Source organism: Cavia porcellus, unplaced genomic scaffold, assembly GCF_034190915.1.
Source record: "Cavia porcellus strain 051 isolate PalLab524CR breed Dunkin Hartley unplaced genomic scaffold, mCavPor4.1 scaffold_6, whole genome shotgun sequence".
Classification (NCBI taxonomy): domain Eukaryota; kingdom Metazoa; phylum Chordata; class Mammalia; order Rodentia; family Caviidae; genus Cavia; species Cavia porcellus.
Window position 1 is genome coordinate 93,465,201 of NW_026947489.1, and position 12,018 is coordinate 93,477,218.

At 40.8% G+C, this 12,018-nt stretch overlaps 1 protein-coding gene across 1 annotated transcript; it reads right to left on the bottom strand.

The window, feature by feature from the left end:
- Positions 1-10,884: 10,884 nt before the first annotated feature.
- LOC101788075 (keratin-associated protein 4-12-like) lies at positions 10,885-11,772 on the bottom strand. The gene has a single exon (XM_023563919.2). The coding sequence runs from the start codon at positions 11,733-11,735 to the stop codon at positions 11,244-11,246; it is 492 nt and encodes a 163-aa protein (XP_023419687.1). The 5' UTR covers positions 11,736-11,772; the 3' UTR covers positions 10,885-11,243.
- Between the last annotated feature and the right edge of the window lie 246 nt (positions 11,773-12,018).

The window sequence follows — 12,018 nt, forward strand, 5'->3', positions numbered from 1 at the left end:
TGGCTGTTCAGAGTTTGTTCCTTCCTTGCTCTCTCTGCCTTTTTATACCCTGCTGAGGGCTGCTATGACCATGGGAAGGATCTTGTTTATACTAAGAAAACATCAGTTGCTTTTACATAATTAGATAATTGTGTTTCTCTGGAAAAAATTCCTGTATAGAGAAAAGACACCGTTTCCTTTTCTTGTTGTGTTTAAGGTTATTCAGTTTGGTGAAGTGGGGTGAATCATCTTCATGTTTCCTCCAGGGACGGATTTCCCCAGGTAGGACACTGCATCCCATTACATGACTTAGCTTCACTGGACTGAGTGTTAATTCTTCCTCTATGCACTGCCTTCCAGGAAAATATGAGGAAAATGGACTTTAGGATGACTCAATCCCCTATGCTATCAAATAGGTTCAAAGCAAGTCATGTGGAATACTGGTGGGAAAATAGGGGGATAAGGAGGATACTTGGGGTGAGGGGGAAATGTGCAGTGAGACTACAGTCATCCCTTTGGATTATCTCAATGATCTGTGTGCTGTAAATGAACCCAGCAAATTTTGTATCTGCTTTGACTGATTGAATCTACTCAATCTGAAGTAGCCATGATGTGGTAATTCATTATTTTGAAGGGTAGTAAAAGCATCCTGGCACAATGGTTCCTTTTAAAAATTATTACATTACTATTTCTGTGTTTTTCAGACATAGGCCCAGTGAGTAAGTATGACATCAATGCTCTGTATTGGGACTGAACAGTCTGCAAAACATTTAGGCAAGTGTACGAAAAAGGATAAAAGACTCTAGACACTCAAGTGCCTGCCAGGCAATCAGACGTCATGAGTTCCATCTCTAACATCACCACAGGCCTGGACAGTTAAGTCTGCCTACCAGCCAGTGTCCCTGTCACTTAGGCCCTGTCCCTGTCACAGACTCTTAAGTCAACAGAGAGGCCAGTGGAGTGATTCTAAAATCTGCTCATGTGAATTCCTTTAGTTAGTCAGTATCTATATACTGACATATACATACATTTTTAGCATTTTGAGCTTTTATTGTCTATAATGCATGTAATAGATACTGTGTTTGAGATAAAGCAGAAATTAAGGATCAAGCTTTCATCTACATCCTAAAAGCACTTAAGACAGGTAAGACACACACTTAGAGAAGAGTTTAGCAATTTAGAAATCTGTTTGTTTAGTGAACAAAGTAACAACTATGTATTTACATCTGTACCTTCCCCAGGGGAAAGTGAGGTTATGTATTATAATTAACAGCTTGTTGTCTTTTTACTCTGTGTGGAGAATTGTCTGGATCCTCTGCCACTGTTCTCTTGTTACCCCTTCCTTCACATGCATTCTCTGAGCTAAACTCCATTTTTCTTAACTTATTGCACATTAAGTAGTTGAAGTCCAGAAAGCATGCAGAAAGTTCTAGAAGGTTCAAGACCAGTGTGAAGGATGTTGCTATTTCTTATGTCTAAAACGTTCCATTTGCCTAGAATATTGCTTTCTCCTCTGTCAACTTGGCAAAGTCGTATTCACACTGAAATACTCCAAGCATCTTACATGTCTCATTTCTTGAGACATCAGTTACTTTTAAGATGAATCCTTCCCTCCGAGCTTGCCTCTGTCCTTGAGTGTCACACTTTATCACAATTGTTTTATGTCTCCTTCTTCCAATTGTTTCATGAAGCCCACCAAGTTCAAAACGGTGCTTAGCACATACCCTGAATGCAGACTCGCTGCGTGGCAGTGGAATCTATTGAAAAAAATGGCACTTACTCACCACAGAGCACACTATGGACAATCAGATGGAGTGCACAAGAAGGAGCTCTCAGAAAACAAGCCCTAGATGTACTTGGCTTTTGTTAGGGGTCAGGGATCCATCTAGATGGTGTGCGAACGAGAGCAGAGAAACAGGACATCCAACAGGTAGAATGGGAAGGGATACTCTTGAATTTATGCAAGAAACCAGTAACTATCATGTCATCATTCCATGGAAAGAAAGATGGGAGCAAATCTCCCAGGCTTTCAAAATAGTCTTTGGAAGGGGCTGAAAATGTGACAGGAAGCAGAAAGAAGATTTAATTGAGGGTCGTGCTATAAGGATTGAGATGCCATTCTAGAGGGTGACAATGACTGAGGCCAAAGTGCACTGGACATTTCAGAGCGTAAACCCCGACCAGCCACAGATGGACATCAGAGGGAGCGAGAGGCCTCATCATTAAGGTTGATTCTTCATTAAATACTCTTTTTTGGTGCATATGCATACATACTTTTTACAATTAAGGTCCTCCTAATAGCTAAAAGATCATCACTTATCATTGATAAACAAATACGATAAACACCAACCCCAAATAAAAACACAAATGACTCACCGTTACCCAAATTTCTCACAGTGTATATTACAAAGTGTTAATTATATATGAACGAATTGTAAATACAGCTTCAAAAAATATGAATTGCCTGATGGAAAAAGGAAACACAAATAGTTTTTCCACATAACAATGCCCAAGCTCATACACAGCAAGAGACGTATGAGTTATAGAGACCATTTCTCACTTGTCAGATGGTCAAAAATTAAAAATTTGCCCATGCCCTCTGATCATGAAACTTTATGGGAAAAAGCATATTCGTCAATTTCTGTTCCAACTTGATTCTAAATTCCAGTTCCACGAGGTGTCCCAAAGATACCCAGGCAACGTGGGAAAAAAATTTGCACAGTTATTCATAATATTCTGTGGGTAAAAGTGAGACTAAATTGTAATAAAACTCAACACCACCTGGTCATTCTTCAGTAGGAGACCAGCGAATGGACAACTGCACCCTCCTGTATCAGCAGCCACACAGCTAGGAAAGGAGCCCAAGTCTTTACATGTGACTAGAGAGGACACTCCAGGATACGCTGATACAGCATGTGGACAGGACATATAGCAAGTTCTACAATATGTCTCTAAACCTAAGCGACAAATCTGAAAGTATGTTTCTTTACAGTAATGATGTTGAGAGAGCAAGAGACAGAGACACACAGGGAGAAAGAGAACATTTTCAAAAGGGACTTCTGCTTCAAGATAGAGAACAGGACTGATTTACCCTCCTGCCTTAAACAATTGGAAGAAACAAAAGCACATGTTCATTCAAAGATTTGTTCACAAATATTATGCTGACTTCGTCTGTAATAGTAAAAGTGTGAAAACAACAGATGAGTTGATAAAATTGTGATATGTCGTTGTCAAAAAAGTTCTCAATGATGAAGCAGATAACCAAAGCTCATGCGTGACAGCTTGAGCTTCAGTATATTTTAGTGTGTGAGAAGCCAGCACATAGGTGTATAAAATCCATGCAATGTGTGCTTCTGTTTATATAAAACTCTAGAAAACACAAACAAATGGAGAATAGTCCTCTGTCACTGTTGTCTCCTTTGCTCTTCACAATGATTATATGGGGTAAGCACCATTTTTCTTAAGTTCTTACACATTAGGTAATTGAGATCCAGAAAGCATTCAGAAAGTTCTGGAAGGTTCAAGAACAGTGTGAAGAATGCTGCCATTTCTTATACCTGGAACATTTCATTTGCCTAGAATATTGCTCTCTCCTCTGTTATCTTGGCAAACTCATGTTCACACTTAAATATTTCAAGCATCTTATTTGTCTCCTTTCTTCACATTGGCTACTTTTAAGATGAATCTTAAGTGTGTGAGAAACCAGCACATAAGTGTGTACAGTGCATACAATGGTGTGCTTCTATTTATATAAACTCTCAAAAACAACCAAATAAAGAATGCCAGCAGATCCATAGGTGCCCTGGGGTGAGGAGTCAGGAGGAATTGCAAAGTAGTTGCTGGATGTTCATTATCTGAATGATGGTGTTGACTTTGTAAACCTTTTGTGTTTACAATGTTTCAAAATCCACATATTCCAATAACCTGTAGCCTTCCTTCCATTTCTGTGAGGACCATTACTGTTGCTTTTTCCAGTTGTCCCCATGTTTGTAATTTCCACTCCCTCACAAACATGTAAAACTATCCTCCTACACTAGCATGGGGCTCAGACTTTGGAGTACCACTACCTTTGAGCCTGCTGCTGTGATAAACCTTGGTTTCCTTCTCTTCTCTGAGTGTCATTCAGTTTCTTTGCCTCCAGTAAACCTAAAATTGCTCAGTTTCAGGAGTAGGGAGATATCTGTTCTGCTCCTTAAGTAAACGAATGTTACTTTTTTTCCTTTGTACATGTTGAGAATCTTTACTTTTTTTATTTAAAGAGAAAGAAACAAAAAAATACATGGAGATAAATAGGGTAGAAATAATACAGATTTACAGAAAATTAAATGGTAAGAAATCACCAGTTGATAAGTTACAAATTGTCATCTTAGAAATAGCTGTTCAGGTTGCAAAATTAAAGTACATAAAGTGACATTCAAATAGTGACACTGCCAACAGTTCTGCTCAATGATCTAACAAAAACTTAGTAATATGGTTATCAGTCCTACATACTTGTTTTTTAAATTAAAGAGGGCAAGATTAAACATATCAAAACAGAACAAAACAGTTCAAAAAAACAATTTAAAGAAATATAGATTTCAAAGCAAGTCCACTGTAGATCTTCACTGTTTATCTAATTGTCTCTAGTTTCTTCCAAATAGTTGACCCCATCTTCATGCACATTAAATACATACTGCATATTATAGAACTAATCAAATCATTACAGGATGATGAAGGCTTTTTAGGTCTTCAAGATCTGACATTGGGGAAGACAAAAATAACTATGATAGGATCTCTCATTCTCTTTGTAGCAGCTGTCCTTATCTTTACATATGCTGAAATTGAACTTAAGAGACTAGACTAATATCACTCTGATCAGTGAATAATAGTATTGCTAGATTTTATATCATAATGCTACAGAATTAGCATTGGGTTTCTTAGTGTCTCTTCTTCAGAGCATCTGTTCATTACATTTTGCATTATATAATCTGTTCCTGTAAATAGTTTTTTAAAAAAATCTTCTCATGTGTGAATTTCTACATGTATATCTATCCTCTCTGTATTATAGGGAAAAAAATCATAACAAGACAGCAAAACAAATTCCTAGAAAAACATGCAATGAAAAAGACACATAAGACCACAATATGAGGTGATCTACCATAGTTACTATGCTTTCTCTTGTTATTTTCAGTAGACTTGTCCATATCATCAGGCTTAAGGTAGTTAAGCATAGTATTACATAGCTATTTTTATAAAAACACAACTTTGAAAACATTGTAGGACTTGAGAGCTGTTAATAATCAATACCAGTATGGATATCTTTTACATCTTGTCATCTTCAGAGTAGTTGCCTCTATTTTTAGGGTTGATACTATCAAGCATACCAGATTCAAATAAAATCAGCCAAGGCAAAACCGCAGTCTAACAAACCAGATTCAAATAAGATCAGTCATAGTAAGACAATGTAAGTAATACAGGGTTTCAGTTTAAGTTAATAGGAAATTAAGGATAGTTACCATGGTACAACCTGCTATTTTTGGGTCAGATGTCTGTGCCCTCAAATCTGCTATGAATGGACAGACCAGAACAAATTAAATTCAAACTAAACAGGGCGATTAAGACTACTGTATCTTTTAAATCCCGATACAATATTAACAATGACCTCTGCCTTTTTTTATAGTATGTCAAAGCTATCTGTACTAAAGATTATAGCTTACTGTCTCTGCCTCATGTTTGCTACTCTACTTTACTGCTATAATTTGTCTACCTTATTCCCTCATTCCACTGTCTGCCCCATTCATTGAGGTCTCTCTGCCACTGTTGCTGGAATCCTGGTATCCCTTCCTATCTCTCTCTGGAATGTCCTTCAGCACTCTCTGTAGGGTTGGGTTTGTGGCCATGAACTCCCACAGTTCCTCCTTGTCTTGGAAGCATCTTATTTCTCCATTAATTTTGAGAGAGTTTTTATGGGTATATGAGTCTTGGTTGCAAATTATTTTCTTTCAGGACTTGGAATGTTTCTTCCCATTCCCTTCTTGATTTAAGAGTTTGTGTTGATAAGTCTGTTATTATTTTGATAATTTTCCCATTGTAGGTAATCTGCTTATTTTCCTTGGCTGCTTTTAATATTCTGTTCTTTTGGTGGATTTCTGGAATCTTGATAATTATATGTCTGGGTGTAGATCTGTTTTGGTTGTAGGTAGCTGGTGTTCTGTATGCCTCTTTTATCTGGATATCATTTCTTTTCCCTATAAATGTGAAATTTTCCTTTAGTATATCTGTGAATATTCTTTGTATTTCATTTTTGGTTGCTCCTGCTTCCTCACTCACATGCTTTATTCTTAAGTTATGTATCCTTTTGTCATCTTCTAGCCTTTAAATTGTTTCTTTCTGGTTCCTTGTTATTTTTAAGAGGTCTTTTTTTTCATGATCATGTATCATAAATCTCTCTTCAAGTTTCAAAAGGCTAACTTTAGTTTCTGTCAAGGCATTTTGCCAGTGTTCAATGGAGTTTTTAGTTTCCTGGTAATCTCTTTGGATCTGTTTCATGTATTCTAGGTTATGTTTAAATTCTTCTTCACAAGTTTCTCTTTTTTTTTTCTGATTTCCTCCGTTCTTCCATCTGTGTTCTCTTGGGCAGGGCTTATTTCTTTAATTAATCTCTTCATATCTTGCCTCACTTGGGTCAGGAGTATAGCTTCAAATTTATCTATGAGGTCATGGAGGTATTTTTTTTATTTCAGCAGATGCTGTGTCCAGTATTGGATGATTACTGTGCTGATTCTCTTCTGTGTTTACTTCTCCTGGGCTTATTTTCTCATGTTGGGCAGTTGGAGATTTTTTTAATTTCTATCTCTTGTCATGTTTCTGGTTTTTTCAGACTGGAGTGTCCTGGGTGTGTCTGGCCCTCTCCGTATTGCTTAGGGCCTTTCTGAAGCATGCTGACTTGATTTTTTGCTGCCTTCCCTAATTTGCTGTTATCTGAGGTAGGCAGGGATGCAGGGATGGTGCAGGTTAGCCTCCAGCCTCTGGGCCAGTCAATTCACAAGTTAAGCTGTACTTTGTGGATGTCAGTGTCGAGACTATTTTGTGCTTATTGGGTCCCAACCAGAGGCTTGATTCAGCCCCGGGAGATCCTGCCAGTCCTCTCTGTGCCAGAAGCAGCTGACGAATGTCACTGTGGCACAGAGTTCTGCCCAAATCCCATCTTCCCTCTACCTCTGTGCCAGGAGCAACTATCTAATGTCACTGCGGCACCAGGTCTACCCAATTCCAAGATGTCCTCCACTAGTTCTCTCTGTGTCACTGATGCCATCACGGTGCTGCGCTCTGCCCAATTCCAAGATGTCCTCCAGCCAGCCACAGTAGCCGTGGGACCCAGTCCCTAGTACTCACCAGGACTCAGTGCAGATCTTCCTCTTGGGTCTACTGCACACTGCGCCGCTTGCCTTCACTGCATTCCCGACACAGCGCGGAATGGTCAGAAAACTGTACAGTGCCCGGCTGGATGTTACATTTTAATACACCATGTTCTGGTTCTTGGACTCTGAATTCTTATGAAGATTTCACCTAACCAGAAGACAAAATTAAACTTTAAATATCTCTCAAGATCATGAAAACAACCACAACAATGGACCCTCTGGACAAACTCAGGCATGACTTTACAGAAAGCAACTGGCATAAGACCAAAATGTCTTTTTCAAAAACTTGGGAATCAAATTTAAATTTGTCTTCACAACTGCATTGTTTTTGTTAGTATTGTCAAAGTTATTCCAAGATTATACAAACACTGTGGAATGAAGACAAAGAGTCATTCTGTTGGAGAAGCATTGTCTTGGGAATGGGAGAAAAAGATGTGTAGGTAGAAGTTGGGAAGTTGAATAGGAGCCCTGTGGTCCTCAATGGACACTCATGCAGTGAAATAGGATAAATTTTTGAATAAATATTTTGTAACTTGGGATACTAAGAAGCTGAGGTAGAAGACAGTGTTTCAGTTGGAAATGAGGAGCTTCCTTCATTTCAATGGATGGTTTCTAATACCATGCTCCTCCTAAAGGGACCAGGACTCCTCAGAGTAATGGCTGATTATGTCCTGGAAAGGAAATGCACAAATGAGTGGAGGATACATTGATATATCAAAACACTGATGAAACCTTCAGTGTCTGTTATCTTCAGGTGAAATGGACTCAGTTCATCTTCCATAGGAATGTAAGCTGCACACCATCAAGTACGCCAAAGAGTTCTTTTTGGCAGGAATTTTTCAAAGCAGGCAAAGCCCTCTTTGGTCATATCTGGCTCATGTAAGCTGGTAAAAAAAAATGGAGAGAAGCAAGCATTGCATTTGCGTTTCCAGGAATATTGTCCCTGAGCATAGCCACACATTGTCTTTGGAATTGTCCCTGCTAATCGACAGCAAAGGTGTAGTGGAATTAATTGAGGATTATGGTTTTGCCATGCCTCATGAAATGATGGCTCTGAGTGAGGAACCCTGCACCATGATAGGTAGGGGTCCAGGTAGAAAAAGCATGCATGTCTGTGAGCGTGTGCATGCACATAGGGGTGCACATTCATTGTGTGAACACTTCACAGCTTCTCTCTTCAGAAGTGCCAATCGGTGTATGTTCGGGCACTAGCCTTCATTCAGCCCCTGTGACTGCACCTTGGTACCTGTCATCTCCCCTTCTGCACCACCTTCCTGTCCCCGGTGATCACCATTCCACTCTGCTTCTGGGAATTCTGCTCTTCTACAGCCCCCCAAAAGTGAGACCATGCAGTATTTTAATTTCTTCCACTTGCTCATTTTCCTTGGCATAATCGTCCCATCCATCTTCTCACCAGCAGCAGGCTTTCTTCCTTCTTAGGTGTGAATTATATTCCATTTTGCATCTAATCCATAATATGTTTATTCATCTAGCAGTGGATTCCAGTCCTTGGCTATTAGGAATAATCCTGCAGTGAACGCAGAAGTGCACAGAGCTCTTCTCCCCAGTTGTGCTTCTTTCAGATGTGGATGGAATAGTGGAATTGCTGGGTTGTATACAATGGTTCTCGCTTTAATCTTCTGGGAAGCTTCCTTGCTATTTTGTATCACAGCTACATCAATTGATTGCTATTTTCATGGTTTTTCTCTGTATGTTTGGTTTTCAACACTTGCCCATGGTGTGCCTGGCTGTGACTTTACTTACCATCCCCTCTACTTGGGATTCAAAGATGTACTGGGCCTTGAGACTTGAAGTATTCCATCATTTCTGTCACACTGGGCCCATGGGTTTAGCTCAGTGCCATAAGTGCCTGCTTGGCATACCCAAGGTCCTGAGTTTGATCTCCGGCACATACACAGACACACACACACAAAGTTTGATGTAGTTTTGTCAAACTGGCCCTCAGTACCTCTTCATTGATAGTTTCTGTCCCATTCTTCCTTTCCCCTTCCTCAGGTTCCATTTGATGTCTACGTTAGGTCACTGCTCCATGTTCTCCTGAGTTTTACGCTTTTTGTCTATACTGTCTTTGTCTTTCTTTTCTCTCTGCACCTTGATGTGACTATTTCTTACTTCTGCTTTGATCTTCTTCTCTTCCACTGTGTCTAATCTGCTGCTATTCAACCATCTCGGATTCTTAATTTTGGTTTTGAGCCTTTTGAATTTTATAACTTTTATTGAACATTTTTCTCTGAATTCTACTTCGTTAATGAAAGTCACATTTTTTCTATTGCTTCAAATGCACTAACAATTTTTCTAAAGTCGTTGTTAGCCCCTATCTAAAGATCATCCTAAGTTTTTTTTCTATTGTCTTTTATTCACCTAGATGTTAATCACTTGCTTTTTTTTCCTAGTATGCCTGGTATTTTTAATGGAATGGTAAATATTATGTGTGAGAATCTGCAGAGGCTTGAGGTAATGTTAGTTAAATAATTTTCTTCTGAGATAAGGGGTCCCTCAAATTTTACCTGCATTGGTCAATTCTTATTGTTTACAAAAAACTATTTTCTGAATTTTATTCAGGTGTCATGGTTATCCTTCCTGCTTTGGGTTGCACTAGATGTTCCCCCAAAGCCTTGTGAGGACATAGGTGGGGCTTTCTGCAGGCAGCTGATTCTGGGATTAAGGATGTGCTGTTGGTGTTAGTGATGTGATGCTAGGGTAATGGAGCTGTATCCTGGAAGCATGGAGAAAAAGTGCAGCAGAGCTGGGGACAAGAACACACACACTCACGTCACACCTCCATGACCACCTTCAACCATGCCTTATTTTCCAACAGAGCATTGAGCTATGAACTGACAGATGGATGCATACACTGCTGAGGGTGGATCTCACACCTCATTGCCTGCTAAGACCCCCTCTGAACACATGGGAGCTGGGAGAAACCTTTAGGTTCAATCCATAACCAGAGTATCCTATGGCTTTCCAATAATGAGAGAAAAGAGACAATGGCAGAACAGAGGAGGAAGAGGGATGTAGAGAGAAAGAGAAAGAAAGGAGAGAGAGAGAGAGAGAGAGAGAGACAGAGCGAGAGAGACAGGGAGACAGAGAGACAGACTGAGACAGAGAGACAGAGACAGAGACAGACAGAGAGAGAGAGACAGAGAGAGGAAGGCAGGCAGCCTGGAGGGCTGCAGCACACAGTGGGAGTGAACCAGTAAGGAAAGATGTGCTTTGAAAAATGTTTCAGGGGTTTGTTGTGGATATAAACCAACTTAATCCACTCCTTCACATTCCTAAAATTTTAAACTAAAGTCTTTATTATTCTTCAGTGCCAGGAAACAGCTATGCATGTAGTGTTATTTTCCTTCTCTCTTTCTTGCAGTTGCTTCATGTTGGAATTTTTCTGAAGGTGAGAAAGGTAACAGGAAAGCTCAGCTCTCTGTTTTGTATTTCATTTCTCAGTATCAGGACAATCATTATAAAGAAACAGAACAGAGATGCATTTCTATGACATGAAAGGTTTAGTTTTATTTAAAAGTAGCAACCATAAATCACAGAAGCCCACAGTAAAAGGAAATAGAAGGTGGCCCTGTGAGACCCTCAAGTCTGAGGCTGTGATCTGGCTTGCATTGGCCTTGCAGAGGTTCCATGTTCCAAAGCAGAGGACCTGAAAGCTCTTATTAATTTCTTAACAGGTAGTATAATGATTCAGGTCAACCAAAGACAGCTTGCCTGGGGCCAGCATGCGGACACACAGGTAGTGGGAATGTATTCTCTGATGTCATAGTTTAGATGCCCGAGGTCTGCTTCTGTAATGAGAAAGGTGAAGGGAAGAGGAAGGATGGGGTTCAGCACCAGGACTCAGCAGCAAGGGATGGCGCAGCACATGGGGCGGGGACACGTGGAGATGACACAGGTGGGGCGGTAGCAAGAGGTATGGCAGGAGACCTGGCCACACACAGGGCGAAACCCACAGGACCAGCAGCGGCGGCAGCAGCTGGAGTCACAGCAGCTGGAACTGCCACAGGAGGGGCGGCAGCAGCTGGAGATGCAGCACTGGGGTCTGCAGCAGCTGGGCTGGCAGCACTGGGGTCTGCAGCAGCTGGAGATGCAGCAGCTGGGGCGGCAGCACTGGGGTCTACAGCAGCTGGAGATGCAGCAGCTGGGCCGGCAGCAGGTGGGCTGGCAGCACACAGACTGGCAGCACTGGGGCCTGCAGCAGCTGGACACACAGCAGCTGGGCTGGCAGCAGGTGGTCCTGCAGCAGGTGGTCTGGCAGCAGCTGGGCTGGCAGCAGCTCTCCTGGCCACAGCCCTGCTCAGAGCAGACGGAGCCACAACAGGAGTTGACCATGGTATCGGGCTGGAGGTTCTGGGTGGTTTGCAGTAGACTGAGGTTTACAACTGGAGTCTCCTTGCCATGCGCCCCCTTTTATACTCAGCTGAGGTGTCTCTATGTATAGGAAATGACTGCTTTCTTGTTTTTGTTTATGTGACACAAATGCAATTAACAAAGTATATTTTTCCAGTAAAAAAAGATGCCCAATAAGTGGAGAGCAATTATTACCAATTATCTCCCTTTCCTCCAGTTTCCTGCTTGTTCCTGCATTGGTCACTGCTGAGTGCTCTACCCCATG

Excerpts from the sequence above, each read along its gene's own strand:
- LOC101788075 (XM_023563919.2), bottom strand. The coding sequence starts at position 11,735 with ATGGTCAACTCCTGTTGTGGCTCCGTCTGCTCTGAGCAGGGCTGTGGC.